The 18,511-nt window shown below is 53.2% G+C and overlaps 2 protein-coding genes across 12 annotated transcripts in view; one reads left to right on the top strand and one right to left on the bottom strand.

Annotated features, from left to right (window-relative positions):
* The window catches only part of RAD54L (RAD54 like), a 19,561-nt gene extending 15,919 nt beyond the window's left edge, over positions 1-3,642 (top strand). For all 5 annotated transcript variants that reach the window (XM_056815202.1, XM_056815198.1, XM_056815201.1 and 2 more), the window contains exons 13-19: positions 508-638; positions 1,255-1,365; positions 1,821-1,944; positions 2,292-2,370; positions 2,645-2,824; positions 2,929-3,092; positions 3,193-3,642. In XM_056815202.1, the coding sequence (XP_056671180.1) occupies positions 508-638; positions 1,255-1,365; positions 1,821-1,944; positions 2,292-2,370; positions 2,645-2,824; positions 2,929-3,092; positions 3,193-3,394 (991 nt within the window). In that variant the 3' untranslated portion in view covers positions 3,395-3,642. The remainder of the gene's footprint in view (positions 1-507; positions 639-1,254; positions 1,366-1,820; positions 1,945-2,291; positions 2,371-2,644; positions 2,825-2,928; positions 3,093-3,192) is intronic.
* On the bottom strand, positions 3,576-18,511 carry LRRC41 (leucine rich repeat containing 41). Of its 7 annotated transcripts, none has more exons than XM_007480230.3 (11): positions 18,289-18,511; positions 13,100-13,186; positions 12,771-12,841; positions 10,703-11,780; positions 7,351-7,449; positions 5,983-6,234; positions 4,833-4,997; positions 4,630-4,728; positions 4,278-4,400; positions 4,115-4,190; positions 3,576-4,028 (listed from the first exon to the last, which is right to left on the bottom strand). In XM_007480230.3, exons 1-11 carry the CDS (start codon positions 18,509-18,511, stop codon positions 3,803-3,805), a joined length of 2,499 nt encoding a protein of 832 aa, XP_007480292.3. In that variant the 3' UTR covers positions 3,576-3,802. The 7 variants fall into 7 exon arrangements, with proteins under 7 accessions (XP_007480292.3, XP_016285278.2, XP_016285279.2 ...); XM_016429792.2 differs by having other exon boundaries at positions 18,351-18,480; XM_016429793.2 differs by lacking the exon at positions 18,289-18,511 and adding an exon at positions 18,030-18,144.

Here is an 18,511-nt window from a genome sequence, read left to right as displayed (position 1 = left end):
GTCCTCTCTGGCCCTCTCCGGCCCTCTCCTGTCCTCTCTGGCCCTCTCCTGTCCTCTCCGGCCCTCTCCTGTCCTCTCTGGCCCTCTCCGGCCCTCTCCTGTCCTCTCTGGCCCTCTCCTGTCCTCTCTGGCCCTCTCCTGTCCTCTCCGGCCCTCTCCTGTCCTCTCCTGTCCTCTCTGGCCCTCTCCTGTCCTCTCTGGCCCTCTCCTGTCCTCTCTGGCCCTCTCCAGTCCTCTCTGGCCCTCTCCGGCCCTCTCCTGTCCTCTCTGGCCCTCCCCTGTCCTCTCTGGCCCTCTGAGCCCCACATCATCTCCCCAAGGACAGATTTGCTCCTCTCTGGAGTGCTTGTTTAAGGCTGGGAAGGGGCTCGCTACCTGTGTGAGGCCTTGGGGCTCTGGGCCTGGGATCCCGACCCTCACAGCGCAGGGCCAGGCCGCTTGGGGTCTGGGGGGAGGCTGGGAGGCTGGCCGGAGGTCCCCCCCCCCACGCCAGGCTCTGGTCCACAGGTTGACCCCGCTGCAGACTGAGCTGTATAGACGGTTCCTCAGACAAGCCAAGCCTGCGGAGGAGCTGCGGGAGGGCAAGATGAGTGTGTCGTCTCTGTCCTCCATCACGTCCCTCAAGAAGCTGTGTAACCGTGAGTGCGGGTTCCTTCCACACACGCCTTCCTCTCCAGCTCTGAGCTCTCAGACTCCAGGAGGCTGCCACTGGCCTTCGCTGCCTCCACAGCCCCTCTGGCTTCCAGCCCCTTGTCTCTGCTCTCACGAGCGTGCCTGGGCTCAGGCCCTTCCCCTGACAGCCTCCCATCTGGCCTCCAGGCCATCTTCCTCTCTGCTGCCAGAGCAATTGTTCTGTGCTGGTGTCTTTACACTCACCCCGGCCGCTTCCAGGACCAAATAGAAACTGCTCTGTGACTTTGAAAGTCCTCTGCAGCTTGGCCCCCACCCCCACCTCCACACCTTTGCACTGGCAGCGTCCTCTGCCTCCCAGAGTCCTAACTTCCTTCAAGCCCCACCAGGATGACGTCCTCCCAGGACACCCCTGCCAGCTCCCTCTTCACCCCCTGAGCGGCCAGCAGCTGAGAGGGAGGCGTGAGGAAGCCTGGAGGAGGGGCAGGACAGGAGCAGCTTCTGCAGACAGTAGGGAGCTGCCATGTGGGGGAGCCCAGCGCGACCCCCAGAAAACATCTGGGGGGCAGGGCCGGGGCTCTCTGCAGCCCCCCGGGGAAACTGAAGCGAGCTGTGGCCTCTCAGACCCAGGCCTCATCTACGACAAGTGTGTGGAGGAGGAGGAAGGCTTCGCCGGAGCGCTGGCCTTGTTCCCGCCCGGCTACAGCGGCAAGTCGGTGGAGCCGCAGCTCTCAGGTGGGTGCCGGCCCAGGCCAGTCTCGAGGGGTTCCCTGTATGACCCGCGGGTGTCGGGTCCCCCAAACATTGGGTCCTTCCCCACAGGAGGGAGGCTGCTGCGGGTGACCCGGGAAGCCTCGTCCTGCCCCCCTGCTGCCCCCGCTGTGGCCTGAGCCGTCGGGCCTCGAACCTTGAAGTGCTCGTGTGGCCAGAGCGGGGGGAGGCGAGAGGCCCGTCGGGGGGCTTGGCGTGGCCACTGCTGCGGGGGCCTCCGGGGCAGGCCTCCCCCTTTGCCCCAGGGCAGGCGGGCTCTTGCTTGGGGCGAGGGAAAAAGGAGGCGGCTTTTGCCCCACGGACGTTCCTGGTCTAGCCTGTGCCCGGCCAGTGGCCCGGGGACCGGGGACCGGGGAAGGGGTTGAGGCGGGCTGTGGGCTCGGACCTCTGCAAGGGCCCCGACTCGGGTCTTTGTGCAGGGAAGATGCTGGTCCTGGACTACATCCTGGCTGTGACGCGACAGACCAGCAGCGACAAGGTTGTCCTGGTGTCCAACTACACGCAGACCCTGGACCTGTTCGAGAAGCTCTGCCGCCTCCGGAGGTACGTCCCGGAGCCAGCCGAGCCAAGTTCGCCTGGGACGGGCGTCTCTGACTGGCCCGCCGGCTCAGGCCCCTCCGGTCAGCCGAGTCTGGACGCGACTCCCCGTCTAGAGCTTGTCGGGTCGGTCCTGGGGGGCCGGATGGGGTCTTGTGACTGGCGTGGATGCAGGGCCAGATCCCAGGATCCCCGAATCTCGGCCCCAAGCCCTTCCTCCGGCCAGACTCCAGGCCATAATCAGCCCCGTTACTCCTAGTTGTCCCCACGCACGGCTCTCGTGTCGGGAGAAACGGCCCTACTTGGGGGGCTTTCCTGTGCCCCACCCCGTCACCCCTCCCGCCCCGGCACAGGTATCTCTACGTCCGGCTGGATGGCACCATGTCTATCAAGAAACGGGCCAAGGTGGTGGAGAGATTCAACAGCCCCTCGGTGAGTAGCGAGCGGCGACTCCTGGGGAAGCGCGGGGGCTCCTCGGCTCACGGCCCGGAGGGCATCTTGGGACCCTTCATAAGGCTGCCAGGGGGAAAGGCCTGGAAGAAAAGTGGGGGGAGGGGTGACAGGCGGCGAGCTGCCTGCTGGCCTCTGAAAGGATGTCACAGGGCCGGAGCTGCTTCCGGAGGGAGGGCTCCGAGAAGGGCCAGTTCCTTCCGCTCCCGGGGGCCTTGCAGGCGGTGACAGGCCCCCGTCCTCCCGGACTCCCCAGAGCCCAGACTTCATCTTCATGCTGAGCAGCAAGGCAGGCGGCTGCGGCCTCAACCTCATCGGGGCTAACCGGCTCGTCATGTTCGACCCCGACTGGAACCCCGCCAACGACGAGCAGGCGATGGCTCGCGTGTGGCGGGACGGCCAGAAGAAGACCTGCTACATCTACCGCCTGCTCTCGGTGAGCCCACGCGGCCTCGGAGGCCTCGGCCCGGGGCGGGAATGGGGTCTGGGGCCGCCGAGCACCCCCGAGCGGCCGGGTCACGCCGTCACCCCTGCCCCCAGGCCGGGACCATCGAGGAGAAGATCTTCCAGCGCCAGACCCACAAGAAGGCCCTGAGCAGCTGCGTGGTGGACGAGGAGCAGGACGTGGCTCGGCACTTCTCCCTGGGGGAGCTGCGGGAGCTGTTCACGCTCAATGAGGCCACGGCCAGCGACACCCATGACAAGTGAGGCGGCGGGGAGGGAGGGCATCGGCCTCTGGGCCCGGGCGTGGGTGTGGGCACCCTCCATCGGCCCGGCCGCTGGCATCGTGTCCCGTTTCCCCAGACTGCGCTGTCGCCGCTGCGTGAACGGGCACCAGGTCCGGCCGCCTGCCGAGGGCTCTGACTGCACCTCCGACTTGGCCCAGTGGCACCACAGCGCGGACAAGAGGGGGATCCCAGATGCCGTGTTGTTGGCAGCCTGGGACGCCGCGGTTACCTTTGCCTTCCATCAGCGCTCACACGAGGAGCAGCGGGGGGTTCCTTGAGCCCTGAGGCTGGACCTGGGTGGGTCCAGCCCATCGAGTGGCCGCAGCCACCGAGGCGGGTCTGGCTAGGAAGCCCGAGCTTGCTGCATTGAGAGCCGGAGTTGTCCGGCCCAGACTGCTCCTGTCAACACTGCCCAGAGCCGTGGGAGAGTCAGTCGGCCACGTCACCAGGAGCCAGAGATCTGCAGAACACTTTTATTTTTAAAAACGTAAAAAAGGCACAAAGGAATAAAGGCATTAAAAACTGATAGTGGAGTGGAGAGAATTGGGGGTGGGGAGGGGAGCTACGGCCGCGTACGAGATGGGAGCCAGGCCCACCGGCTGAAGAAGAGGCCGGTCTCCTGGTCAGGGCTCGGGGCGGGGGCGGAATCCTGGGGGGCCTTTATGTCCGGGGAAGGTCACACACAATCACATGACACTGACGTAGTCGGCGAAGGCCTGGGATGAGTCCCACGTGTCGCTGACCACGCTGAACGTGGTCCGCAGCCGGCCGAGGGCCTCCTGAGTCACGCTGGGGTCCTGGTCCAGCCAGTTCTGGAAGAGGCAGAGGTGGCCAAAGGTCCCTCGGTTTGAGCGGCTCTGCTCCAGCTGCTTGGAGAATTCCAGGAGCCCGTCCGGCTTGATGCAGTTGGAGCTGGGACAGGAGGGAGGAGAGGGTTGGAGTTGGGAAGAGGGCCCAGGGAAGGGGAGGTGGGACCTGCTTCCCCTGCTCCCGCATACCTGATGTCCAGCTGGCAGAGGGTGGAGGAGGAATCACTGGAGAAGATTTCAGCCAGCGCCACGAGGCCCGAGCTCCCTGGGGAAGAAGAAGAGGCCGGTCAGCCAGGAGGCTGAGCTGCCCGGCCCCTCCTCGGTCAGCGCTGACCGGCCCCGCTGTACCCACCGAGACGGTTCCCTGGCAGCCGGAAGCTCTTCAGGGTTGAGTTGCTCTTCAAGGCCGTGACCAGCTTGGGCAGAAAGTGGGTCCGGCGCTTCTCCAGCAGACGGCAGAATGACAAGGTGAGCTCTGCGGGAGACCGCAGTGCTCTCAGGCCATGGCATCTGGCCCCCGCTTGACAGAGTGAATTTGGAGCTAGAAGGGGTGTCAGAGGCCAGAGGCCAGCCCGCTCATTTAACAGGTGGGTAAATGGAGGGACAGAGAGGGTGACTCGCCCAAGGTCACATAGCTAGTAAGCCTGCGAGGTAGGATTTGAGCCCCCAGATCTTGACTATCCACACTATCCCCTCTGGCTCACCTCGAAGAGTGGGGTCCTGGAACAGCAGGAGCACCTCCTTCTGGCAGTCGGTGAGGTTCATGTCGTGCAAACTCAGCTTTTGCAAGACTAGGTTGCATTCTGGGGAGGCAGAGGAAGAAGCCAGCGGCCCATGGGCCTGAGTGGGGCAGCCCCCAGTGGGTCCCCGCCGCCCCATCTGCCCCCTCCCAGATAAGGGGTGATACCTCGCAGCGTCTGCAGCACCAGCCCTAGCTCCTGAGGAGAAGTGAAGGTGGCGTTATCCAGGGCCAGTTGTTGCAAGGCAGGAGATGCCTCCAGGACTTGGCACAGGCACTTGCTGGCCTGTGGCTTGCGGGGAAAGCCCAGTTCCAGCTGCTCCAGGCAGGTCTCTGCAGGGAAGGGTGGAAGGCTGCAGCCACCAGCCTCTGCCCCCAGGGCAGTAGGCCTGGGGCCCGGGATGTCCTTAAACCCTGGAGCCACTGGACAGGGCCTCCCCGGGCTGGTCCTGAAGCTTAGACCCAAGCAGGCCAGACTGAAGAATGATCATCGAATCTAAGCAGCTTTGAGAGGGAGATCAGGGGTTCTGGGAGCCTCTGATTCCTTCTGTTGTGATTTTTAGATTTTCTCCATCTTGCTTAGTCTAGCACCCAGGAATGTACACACCCACATGACAATGGCATGTGCTATCAAGTGACAAATCAGAAACAACTGACTGTCCCCTGGACTGTCCTAAGCCAAGCTTGAGCCACCATTGGCACATGTGAGATGCAGGAAGTGATGTAGAGAACTGCCTTTGGAGTTCTCGTCACTTCCTGTGGGGAGGCCTGGGTAGCAGTTCGATCCTGAAACTCAGGCTGTGGCTTCTGGAGCCTGGAGGAGCTCCCTCAGACAGCTTCCTTGAGACGGTCACGTGGTGAGTGATAAGACTGACTCCCCTTTCCCTTGGTTCTCAGGGGAGGCCCCCTTGGCCAAGGCCTTGAACTCCTGCCTGGCTCAACCTGAGCCGGAGCAGTTTAAATTAACTCTTTTTCTTCTCTCTCTCTTAATTTCTTCCTCCTATTGTAATTAAATCACAAAAAAAATTCCATTCTGACTTGAGTGCTTCATTTGGGATTTAAGAAATTAAATCCCTGGTGACCAATAATTTTTACATTCAGTCTCAACCCTAAATTTACCCGTTACACCGTCAAGGGTCCCTCCTTCCGTGAGGACCTCAGTAGCCTGCCAAGGTTTTTCCAGCGATGTCCAGTACTTAACACTAGATGGGTTCCCTGGAGGGCAGCAGACACTGATTCGCCCAACTTGTCCTGGGCAACGTGCCTAGGGTCAGAGGCTCCTGGCCTGCCTGTTCCCCCCTCTCCACACCTCCCTTACCTGGAATCTCCTCATTCTCTGTTCCAGGACTGGGCTTCCCAGGGGGCCTGGGGCTGTCGTCGGGGCTCAGGTGGTCAATCCGGATGGCAAGGGTATGCAACCTGGGCAAGACCTTGAGGGTGCTGTGGGCCAGCTCCAGCACAGACAGAGGGGAGAAGAGGTCAGTGAAGTGAAGGGAGCGTAGGCTGCAGCCAGCCTGGGCCGACAGGACCTGCAAACCTTCCAGCAGGTGGAAGATATTGGAGCCGAGGCCTGCAATGGAGAGAGGCAAACATTTATACTGCACCTACCTGTGGAGGCCAAGCATCCTGCTAAGCACTTTACAAATCTCTCTTTTGTTCTGACAACCCCTCCCCCCAGGGAGGGGCTTTTATTATCCCTAATTTACAACTGAGGAAACAGGCAGCTAAGTGACTTTCCTAGAGTCATAGTAAATGTCTGAAGCCAGATTTGAACTCGGATCTTCCTGGCTAGAGCCCAGGGCTCTATCTGCCACACCACCTAATGGGAGGAGACCTGTAAATTCCAAGTCAAGCCAGAGCCCGGGGTCCGAGTAAGGATGGGTGCTGCCTTCTCCCTAAGTCCTTATGGCAACTGTTCTCAAGTCAATCTCCTCCACTCCCCCTGATCTGAGGCCCTGAGAAGATGCGAAAATAAATGACTCATTTAATGAGCACTTTGAGGTTTAACAAAGGACTTTTCTCAAGGCAACCCTGTGAGGCAGACAGTACGATTATCCCCATTTGACAGGTGAGGACACGTAAGGCTCAGAGGTTGTGACTCTCAAAGTCCATAGCTAAAAAGCCCTGGAAGCAGGATCTCCCTTCAGGCCTGCTCATATGGGCCCACAAAGTAATGGCCAAGAAGCTTCCTGGGCACTCTCTTCTCCACCAAGGCTGGAAAGGATGGCCTTCAGGCTTCTCAGGGCTGTCTGGCCCAGGAAGCTAAGCTGCTCTCAGTATCCCGTCCCTCCTGCTGTAGACAAGGATCCTGTGTACATCCGGTGTCTCCCCTCCCTCTCCCTTCACACCTATCCCAAGCACAGGGAAGCTCCCTGAAGGCTTTTTTATATGCCTAGAGCAGGTGCTTATCCATGTAATGCCAGCTGCCCTTTGGGTAGGAAGCTGTGCTGGGTTCCCCAAAGCAATCTCAGAGAACCCTGCACACGGGACCCCAGAGATGTCCAAAGCTGCCTGTTCGATGTGGCACCGAGCTGGCCTCATATGGACAGCTGCTCACCAGGCCTGGAGCTGGGTGCATGGAGAGAAGACACATGAGTACCCGCTTTGTGTCAGAGCCAGGGGGGTGGGGGGTGGGGTGGGGTGGGGGGCTGGTTCAAAACTCAGGAGACTTACTCGGGAAACTTACATTCTAGTGGGGTGCTGGTGGGTGGAGCCAACAGGCAACGTGCCACGGCAGCTACTACCCAGAAGTCCTTATTGCCACCGAGTCTGGAAAAGAAGAAGGCTGCAGGGGCTGAACGAAAGAATATGCTGCCTGGGAGCTGTTGGTGGACATGAAGGGTAGACCTATGCTTCCAGAAAAGGGGTAGGATCAGAGGAATGCCCCTGCCTCTCCAGGTACTTAAGGAGAATAAAGAGCTGCTTGAGAAAAGGGAGGACAATGAGGCCAAGAGGGCTGAGGAGCAGGAAGTATAGCTCAGCTCCCCAACCTAAGTTCTCCCCCAGGTGATTAGGAAAATCCAAGAAGTGATCATAGCGAGTCATCTTTCTTCTTCAGGTCAGCACTGGGAGATCGACAGATAGTCAGATCTATGGGCACCAGGATCAAGGGCTGGGGGCATTCCAATGTGCAGGGACTGAATAAGACCTGAGGCTATGACCAAGACCAGTGTTGGTGAAGTAATGGCACGGGTGCCGAGCTGGCACTGGGGGAGTTGCTCCCTTCCCCCTCTTCCCAGGCCATTTTTTTGGTGTGCCCTACCCCTCTGTCTAGTCACCCAAAACAAGCATTTTTCCTCCCTCTATTCTCTGGGGTTATGCAGGGGGCTCATGGGCAGCTTGAAGGTGTAGTTTGGGCACATGAACTTGAAAACCTTCACCAACACTGACCTAGACCATAAAGAAGAACCTGGAACTTGTGCCAACCAGCCAGACTGGGCGGGGGGTAGTGTGGGGAAATGGCCAGGCTGTGTTCTGAGCTAGGAACAAGTTCAGGAACTCTTGGCCACTGAGCCTTGTGGTAGAACTAGGACAAGAATCCCAGACTGGGGGTGAGGGGAACCTGCAGATCAGTTCCACTGAGCTGACGGGTTTTCTAGTCAGCTGAAAGTAGCTGGGACCAGCAGCAGCCTACTTGGATTTCTGACTAAAGGCAAGACCACAGGGAGACTGGATAGAGTCAGCTCGGGTCAGGAACCTGCAGAGCTCAGACTTTCCTACCATGGGACCAGCACTTTGAGAGCACGGAAGTCATGCAGGGCCCCAGCCTGAGCTGACCCTGAGGCACTAAGATATCCCAAGAGAGCAGCAGTAGGATTGTCCAGACATTTCCCCCAGAACTAAGTAGGGACCAGGCCTAACAACAAGTCCAAAGTCAGGAAGGAGGCTCAAATCACTATTATGGTGACAGAGATACCAAAGACCACCCATCTAGAAGAAAAGAGACTGCAAAATATCTACAGATAAGGCTTCTAAGAAAGACACAGCATAGATGCATGTGCAACCAGAATGCCTGGATGAGATGAAGCAAGAGTTTTCAAAAATAGCTTAGAAGTTAATTTAGAACTAAATAAGGGTGATAGAGGAAAAGTTTGGGGACAGAAATGAGAGTTATGGAAGAAAGATTGGGGAAAAAGGAATTCCTTGGAACAAGAAGTATAATGCCCAAGCCCCTGAAACACTTCTCTGAAAATTAAAATGGACCAAATCGAAGCTTTGTGTGCATGAGACAGCAAGAACTATTAAAACAAGTGCAAAGACTGAAAAAATGGAAGAAAATGAACGTATTTCTGAGCAAAAACTGACTTGGAAAATAGATTGAGGAAAGATAATTTAAGAATTATTGAGCTGCCTAAAAGCCATGATCAAAAAAGAAAGAAAAATATTACAAAAAAACAAAGATGTGGAGGAAAGCACATTGACAAAACATTTAAAAATAGAGTCAGAGAGCAACTTTGGCTAAGAAATCCTGCAGATAACAAAGGTTAGGGTTTCATCTATAATTCCCTTTTTTTGTTGAAATGTTTATGTTGCTTGATGTATAAGCAAATAGTAAAAGAAAAATATTAAAGAAAAAAGAGAAAGGATATGAAGGAATTTCAGTCAAAGTAAAACCCAGTAATCACTGTTGGCAAGGCAGAAGGGAATCTTGGCCTCTCCAGGGAGGTGGAATGAAACTCTAATGTGGGCTGGGGAGAGAGGGAAGAACTAAGAGATGAAAAGCCAAGTGTCAAAGAGAGAGGAGGCCTTCCTGGAGAGAAGCTCCTCTATCGGTCATCTGGGAAGGGGCTGAGATGGAAAGCCACCAGCCCTGAGATCCTGTCACAACACAAGGAAGCTGACTGGACCTTGAAGGTCTCACTCATCAGTGGGATAAATCCATGACACTCATGTATCTCTGGATGGGCAGATCTTATCCCAAAAGGACGAAACAGGTGATAGGAGTCAGTCTTGTTCAGTCTCTTCCATTCATTTCCACAATTATTCATTTATCGCCCACTGTGGCTGGTGCCATGCCCGGGGATATGCAAAGACAGTGGCTAGGCAGCCAGTCATGCAGACCCTCCTGGCTGGGTGACCGTGGAAAAATCCCTCTCTCAGAAGCTCTAAGTTCTCTAAGAAGGTGCCAACTTGCATTACTTGGGGAGAGAGAGGGATATCTCCTCCCTAGGAGTTCCCTACATTAGTGAAATCACAGGAAAAACATAGTAAGGCTTGTTCTCAGAAACTCATTCAATTGGGACTTCTAATAAAGACGTAGATAAGTCTTTATTATTTCTGAAGGTAGAGTGAGGTGGGAAGGTGTCCTAACCCCTGGGGAGATGACCCCTGAGCTGGGCCTTGAAGCAAGAAGAGTTTGCTTCTGGAAGACTACATAGCCTAGTGAAGAGATCCTCAGACTTGGCTTCCAAAGCATTCTCTGACACTCCCTGCCCTTCTGAGCCTCTATCTTCTCTCTGAACAATGGGGATAACCATGCCTGCGTTCCCTCTTTCCCTGCCTTCATTCTCCCCTCCCAGGGTGCCTCTAACCCTCAGAGTGCTACAGCCATGGGAGGGCCAAGCCCACTCAGGCCCTGGAGGGAGATGAGCCATGAGCAGGGAGCAGGGAGCACCACAATCCCCAGAGAAAGCAGCCTGGCAGAAACAAGGTGTAGACCACAAAGATGCAGGGCATAGACACACGAAGTAACTCCCTAAAGAGTGGAGGGGCATGGAGGAAATGGCCTTCAGGGCTCTGGATGAGATCAAGCAAGTCACCCAGGGATGACCAGGACCTATTTGTTCTCATTAGTAAGTGATTCAAGGGTCTCCCTGGGGACAGTGGGGTGGGAGCCAAATGCTGGCTCCGATACTTCCTATGGCTCTTCCTGACCTGAATGTGGGCAGGTGAAGCCAGCAGGACTGTCCCAGGGAAAACCCTTGGAGGGCTTGGGAATATGGGCATCCTCATTGTTTTCTGCCTGCCTCCTGGGCCTCTGCACTGATAGGCTCAATTTGTTGTGACTAGTAGCAGAGCCCTGCTAGGGAACACCTTACCATTATAGGAGAGGGTGAGCTTCTCCAGGGACACCCAGGAGCTCAGTAGGTGGCACAGAACAAGAGTCGACTCTGTGGACAGCGGAATGGTGAACAAGTCCAAGGTGGAGATACTGCGGAAGCGCTGGGCAGCATCAAGAGAAGCAAGGTCCCAGCAGCCAGGCTTCCACATCCCAGAGGACAGATGGCCCTGTCTCTTCTCTTCCTCTTCCTCCTCTTCTTCCTCCTCCTTCTCCTCCTCCTGCTCCTCTTCCTCCTCCTCCTCCTCCTCCTCTTCCTTTTCACTGGCAATGAGGAAGATAAAGTCATAGAGGTCATCTGGCTCTGTCCCAGGCCCCTGCCAGGGATGGGTACAGGGACTTTTCCTCCTGGGAGCTTCCTGGGGCTGTAGGGTTGAGCTGGCTAGAGTCCGAGGGGCTGATGATGAACCGAGGGGACTCTCGGGGTTTGCTTCACCCAGTGTCCGGCTCTCCTGCGCAAGCATGGCCTGTTGCTGAGCCTCCCTGGCCTCATTCTCCCATCGAGTGGCCATCAGGGCGGCAGCTGACCGCTCGGCAGAGTTCCGGCATGGCTGGCCAGGCCTCAGGAGGGAGACAGGCTCATGGCGGACTGGGGCTCGTCCCGGGGTGTCCTCCCCACACAAACTGCAAGGTCCATCGCAGGGAGCTGGCTGCCAAAGCCCCGCACTCATAGTGAGGATGAGGATGAACAGTGTGGTCTCGGGCACAGGCCAGGAGTACATGGACACCTGCCGGATAGCCCCGTGGTGAATGAGCCGGTGCAGTAGCTTCCGAAGTGCCCGGTGGGCAGTCCCATCAGAGAAGAGCAGATGCCGGAACTTGAGTGTGTGCAGGGAGTGGGCCAGGGTCTCCAGGGCCCCATGCTGGGCCTCGGCCACCAGCTCTCGCACCCCCTGCAGCGCATTGCAGACAGTGAGCTGGGTGACGTAGGGTGAGCTGTGGAGGAGGGCTGAGAAGCGGCTGTCCTGGAGGCGCCAGTCGGATGCCGGGTCCAGGGTCCCTCGGAGCACATGACAGAAGAAGGTCTCCAGGAACTTGGTCCTCCAGCAGGGCACGCTCTGTAGCCAAATGGAGAGGAGAGACAGACAGATTAGGCAAAGCTTTCACAGGCCAGCACTTCCTGGTTGCTCCCCTCTAAGCCGAGTCCTGTCTCCACAGCTCCCAAGACTGTGCTGCCCAACTGAGCCCCAGGCCCTGACCCTGGTGTGGGCCCAGCTGGGAATCCCAGCTCTAACAGCCACTGGCTGGCTGGGTGATCTAGGCCAAGCACTTCAGCTTCTTCACATGAAAAACAGGGAAAACATTACTTAGCATTCCGTCGGCACAGGGTTATTGAAAGGAAAGGACTTTTTGAGTCTCAAAGGGCTACTAAAAGCAGAGTTACTGTCACTGCTATCCCCCTTGCCCTGGGCTCTGCTGGCTTGGACAGTGGCCATCAGTTAAAGGCTGCCTTCTGCCCAGTGTGAAAACCAGCTGTGCCTGCTCGTTCTCCCCAATGGACAGCCCAGACCAGCCTCAAGGGCCATGCCAGCCAAAGCCCAGGAGTCCATCCTAGGCACAGAGCATCTGAAGCGATACCAAGGGGCAAAGTCAACCCAGAGTGTTTGGAGTCATTCGTCCTGGCCCAATACTTGTTTAGTAAAATTTCTCCAGAAACTTATCTTACAAGTTTCCCTTTCCTAAAGCACCTTCTGCCTAAACTCACATTCTAATTCATTCCTAAAAAATGCCCTGAGCCTTTCAGTCTTTTTCAATCCTGCTATATTCCCAGCCTTGGAGATGGTTGGCACAGGGTTGTGTGAGACTGGCATGCCTCTTGGGCATGGCCCCTGCAGGGCTGTTTCACTCTCTCAGAGATTAATCAGTCAGTATCGATTACTGATACAAAAATATGAGGAGAGGGTGATTTCTGGATGCATCCCTGTCCTGCCCTTGACTTTCTCTTTCTCTACCAGTGAGTGAGCAGAGGGGCCCCATTGGCCAGACACTGGTCAGTATAGTCTGCACCATGTCAATGCCAGAAGACTGTTGGAAGACCTTCCCCTCACCTCAGAATGGGGTGGTCTTGTCCTCATCACATCATCCCAGAGTTGATGCCAGATGGACTGTGTTGAGAGGCCTGTGAGAGATAGAAAACTGTCATTCCCAGTGGCTCCTTACGGATAGCTGGCCCTGGTATCCAGTGCCATCCTCTACCCACCCCAAACCCCTGCTGGTGTTTCTGAGACTCAGCTCCCTCCTGGGGAATGGTTATAAGGATAAGTGGGTCTGCCCCATGCATCCCAACAGTCTCTTGGGCCATGCAGGGGAAAGGTATGGCTGTTATCTGCTGGGGGCAAAGCCAACCTCTGGACTTGTGGCAACAGTGACAGCTCACCTTTTTCTTGGGCTGCATGCTCAGCTCTCTCCAGGTAATAGATGTTGAGCAGTGGTAAGATGCCTTGAAGTATGGGACCTGGAAGAGCTGAGAAACCAAACCAAAGAGCTGGGGTCAGAGGCAGTAAAAGGGAGACAGGGGCTTTTCTCCACTTTTTGCCCACTCCCAGAAGGGAGGCTTTGGAGGGAAAGACCTTTGGCCTTGCAGCCAGAAGGCTTCGGGTCTTCCCCTCTGCCACTTAGGAAGCATGTTCAGGGAGCTTCAAAGAGGGGATACTTGGCTAGAGGCCCAGGACCCCAGCCTCTCTGAGGTTCCAGCAGAATCATCCTTCTCCTCAAGACTATGCTGAGTGTAGAAGTGAATGTATCTGTTCAGTTCAATTCAGTCTCTTCATGCATTTTAAACCCCTATATTGGGTAAACCATGGCTGGGTGCTAGGGTAGAGGCAAAAATGAGGAGCTACTCCTGCTCTCAAGGAGTTGCCATTCTGATGTATAAACAGATACATCAAAGCTTCCTGCCTTCCCACTCATACAACTTCCTAGCTCCTAGATCTGGGCCTGGTCTTCTCCCTCAGTATTAACTCTCAGAATTTCTGGTTTCCTTTAAAGCTCATATCAAGTACCACCTCCTTCATGAGGCCTTACCAGATTTCTGCAGCTTTAGAGTCCTTCCTAATGACTGTGAGACTATAGTAACTGATGAGGGCCCAGGACACAGCCCAGAGGGATATGGTAGCAAGTGAGACCCAGATGAAGATGCAATAAAGGAGACTCTGAAGGAGAAGTATGATAGGGACGATATCCAGGAGAGGGCGGCATCACGAAAACCTAGAGAAGAGGGTGACTGACAGTGTCAAAGGCTATAGAGAGGACAAGAAGGGTGATGACTGAAAAAATGCCATTGGATCTGGCAATCACAAACTTTGTTAGTACAGTTTTGGTTGAATGATGAGGCCAAAAGCCAGACTGAAGAAGTTAAGAAGAAAGTGAGAGGAATTAGAGGCACTGATTGTAGATAGCCTTCTCAAGGAATTTAGTCAAAAGAAGATAGAAATTGCTGTTGGCATCTTTTGAGGATCCTGGGCACATCTGAAGGCTGTAGGCATCTAGGAGACAGAGACAGACTCTCCTAGAGGAGATGGGATAGAGAGGATCTCTTGTGCATGTAAAGGTCCTCTTCTTTGAGACAAGGGTATAGAGGAAGATAATGGTGGGAGGCATCTGAATGATGTAAGATGTGAGTTTTTTAATTAATATTCAATAACTAAGTATTATATTTTAAAAGTTTTATTAATAATAACTAAAATGAAAAAAAGCTACCTGAACTCAGCCCTGTCACAAGTTAAAGAGAGCATGGGAGGAGTTACAACCCCGCAGAATGCAAGGATACAGGAAAAGGATTCTAGAAAATACAGAAAGGAATTTTGGGTAATGTAATTTTGAGGGTTCAAAAATTTCTAACTATACAAAGATTTGGAGGAGGGGACAAGAGGAAGCTCTTGGCAAATTACCGCAATTTTTCAGTAAAATGTAAGCTAAGGTTCTCAGCTAAGAGGATAAGTTAAAGGGGGGCTGTAGGAAGTTTGAGGAGGAATGAAAAAAATCTTAAGAGTCAGTGTTGAGAGTAAGACAGTGAGTTAATTAGGGAACTGTAAAGGTGTTGCTTAGTAGCAGTAAGGGTTCAGTTGAGGTTCTGTAACAAATTTATAGTGGACACAGTCAGTCCAGTTTCATGATTTTCTCCAGCCTCATTTTTAGCAACCTATTAGGAGGAATAAAGGCAGTAAATGGTGGGAATAATATAGGTCAGGGTTTTTAAGGTGTATAATTGCCATAAAATATGAAACTTAAAATTGTTTGAGAAAAATTTCAGGAAAAGGAGCTTCAATATCTCTGAAGATGCCTGAAGAAACCTCCATAGCACCAGAAGATCCAGTATGAACTTTGGAGTATAACTGACTAAACTGTGGGGGGTGTTGAACACAAGTATTTTGAATGTAAACTTGTAAGCCAAAGGGGATTGCCCCCAATTAGTTTTTTGTCAATATGCCTAGCAAACATTGGTTTTGCTCTCTCCTCCTCTCTTTTATTTCCCTCTTATCTCTAACTACTGTAGTTCCCCTCTTAGAAAAGTGCATGCAGCTAGAAGATCTTTAGAGGTATAAGTTGGTTATGTTAAATGATTCATTGGGGAGATTAGTCTCCCAAAGAATCACAGGGGAAATTGTGAAAGGGAATTCCTTATTCTCTTTGTGTATGCTGAGTTAATGGACCAAAAAACTTAAAAACACCCCTACTTAACACTAAGTAAGAGTTCGCGCAGTCACTTACTTGGGGAGCTCCACCCTTTTAACTCAGAAACTTGTGAATATTTTGATAAGAGTTTACACTTTCAGAGGATGAGAAGTATAGATCCCAAACTTGAGGATCCTATGATCAGAGTTGATACCTTCAGAGGCCTTTGACAAGAGCTGAATCACCTTCTGAATCCTATGGACACTGCCCCCTGGGCAGTGCTAGACAATTTGGAAACCGTGATTGGCCTGTGAAGAGGGGCAGAGACAAGAAGTCTCCATAAAAGCAAGCCCCGGACTCCCTCAGAGCAGATTGTCTTTGAGAAGATAGTCTGAAGAGACTGTCTTCTGGAGAGTCTTCTGACTGGAGAGTCTTCAAGGGAGCACGAGGGAGCACCATTGGAGACTTTGGCTTGGATTGGATTGTGGGCTTGGAGCTTCAATTTAAGACTCTGACTCCTGGTCAGAGTCTTAAATTGTCTTCATTGGTGAGTGAAAGGCTGATTCCTTTCCTAATTTCCTAAGAGACTAGCTTCCATCTTGGAGGAGGCCACATGGTTACTCGCCACCAGCCTTACTGGTTGAGAGCTAATTAATCTCTGCCTGGATTAAGCAGACCTGGAGTAAACATTTAAATTGATAGAATAGACAACTTCTCTACCCCCCTCACAATTCTCTTTATTATTTCCCCTCTATTTGTAAATAGACTCAAGATATAATAAATATCGGTGACCAGATAATTTCATAAAATTATTATCCAACCATTAATTTTAACCTTTACAAAGGGCTGGATCTTCAAAAGAACACAGGGACAAATGACTCAAGGGAAAAGGTCAGTATAGAGTTCAATGGAACTCTACAAGGGGTAAGTGGAGAGTGTAGCCAGTGCGGGGGGATGATCTAAGAACTGAGGTTGAGGGATTAGAGGTCATAGTAAAGATAAAAAACAAGGTTTGGTATTGGAAAGTGGAGGGACAGGTGGAATGACAACAGATTATGATCAGATAAAAGAATTTGAGTTCCTGAAGGGCTTTGAAAAAGAATGTTATCCACCACCAGAGAAAGAACCATTGGAGTTGGAGGCAGATCAAAGCATACTATCTTCCACATTAGCTTATAGTTTTGGTTTTATATGAGTATTCTCTTATAACAATGACCAATATAAAAGTATGTTTTGCATGATAAAGACATGTACAGCCTAGATCAAATTGCTAACGATCTCTGGGAGGGGGGAGAGAAGGGAGACAATTTGGATCGTATAAAATTTCAGAAAATGTATGTTGAAAATCATTATTACATGAGTTTGGGAAAATAAAATATTTTTGAATAAAAGATTTTCTGAGTTCATGAACATGTAAGTAGAACATTTATGAGTGATGATGAAGTCAAGTGTATGACAGTCTTTGTGTGTGGCTGGATGGGGGGAAACAAATGGGTCACAGGAAATGAGGAAGCTGAAGAAAGGTGAGGTTAGGGTGTTTGAAGGACTAGCAATATGTTGGTGGAACTCTCCTAGTTTGAGAGCAGGAGTTGGGGAGGGGATAGATAGTGAGGCTAGCACTGATTTCCCTGAGGGAAGAAGGATTGTACAAAGGGGGTCTGTAGACAATAAGTACCTGGCTTTTGACTGGATGGTAGATATTGACAGAATGAATCTGGAAGAAAGAGAACTTACTGAGTGATGGTGGTAGAGGAAAACGTTTGGTAGTGAAAATGTAAAGCAAGGAGTATTGAGAATCCCCTACGAAGACCAACACTGGAAGGGATGCCAGGGAAGCATATTAGCAAGAGGGAGGCACATCTCAGTGAGGGTGCTAGAAGATAGAGGAAAAGACTTAAGATGAGAGTAAACTTGTTACTAATGGAGCAGGTATTCATTCCAGAAAGAACAGCGGAAATGTTGGAGGAGCAGCTAGGTGGCTCAGTGGATTAAGAGCCAGGCCTAGAGATGGGAGGTCCTGGGTTCAAATGTAATCTTGGATACTTTCTGGCTAGAACAAGTTCCCATAAATTATTATTATTTTCTATAGGAATATCTGTTTCTGCCTGGAACTGGATGGAAGGGTTGCAGGCCAGGCAGGCTCAATGCTCTAGAAAACTTTCTTTGGCCTCAGGCACTTCCTGGAGGTGTGACCCTGAGCAAGTCACTTAACTCCTACTGCCTAGCTCTTAATACTCTTCTGCCTTAGAACCAAAATATAGTATTAATTCTAAGACCAGAAGGTAAGGATTTAAACAAACAAAACAAAACAAAACAAAAACTGCCTAAGCTTGTAAGTCACAAAGAAGATGCTGAGCAACATTTGGGAGTTCCATGTATCAATGAAATCACAGGTTCACACTAACCTCTACACAAATGTAATGTCCCCCCTATAACAGGTCAGCTCCTTGAGAGCTGCTTTATCCCTGACCTGATGATGCTGGTGTCTATTCCATCTCTCAAATCCTGTGATTTTATGACTATCCAACCTGTCCCTCAACAGGAATCCCATCACAATATACCCAACAAGTGACTCTACTTGGAGACCTTTTAGGACTGCAAGCTCTTCTCCCGAGAAAGTCTGCCCTGAGCCTTCTCTTTCCCCAGGTTGTGGGACTCCAGGCCCTTCCCCCGCCTGGCTGCTCTCTCTGTACCCTTCCCAGCTCATCCGTGTCCTTCTTTAAGGGGTAAGCCACGAGCGGACCACAAGCCTTCACAAATGGAGGCCAGTTCAGGTCATCTCCCTGGTCCAGGAAACTGGGTTCAGTTTCCATGGCAACACCTGTCCTGGGCTCGGGCTCCTGCCGGGCCACCTCCAGTTTCCATGGAAACGCTATTTCTAGCCCCTCGGAGGACCTGGTTTCCATAGGAACGGGCCGTCCGTAGACCCTCCCCCCCAGGGTCCTCACTCACCCCACACCCCGCTCTCCAGGACACCCATATGGGCGCTCACAGCCCAGCCGCACAGCACGTACAGAGCTGGGGGACCGCTGGGCTCCAAGCCAGCCTGCAGGTTCCTTTCCCCGGGAGTGGCCTCCATGGCGGCCGCCGCGATAGACTCACGCGAATCCGGGTTTGCGCTGAAATCGCGAGGCCTGGGGGCCGCCATATTGGGCAGTGGCGGGAGCCCACGCAT

Source organism: Monodelphis domestica, chromosome 2, assembly GCF_027887165.1.
Source record: "Monodelphis domestica isolate mMonDom1 chromosome 2, mMonDom1.pri, whole genome shotgun sequence".
NCBI lineage: Eukaryota > Metazoa > Chordata > Mammalia > Didelphimorphia > Didelphidae > Monodelphis > Monodelphis domestica.
This window is presented reverse-complemented; position numbering and strand designations above follow the sequence as displayed.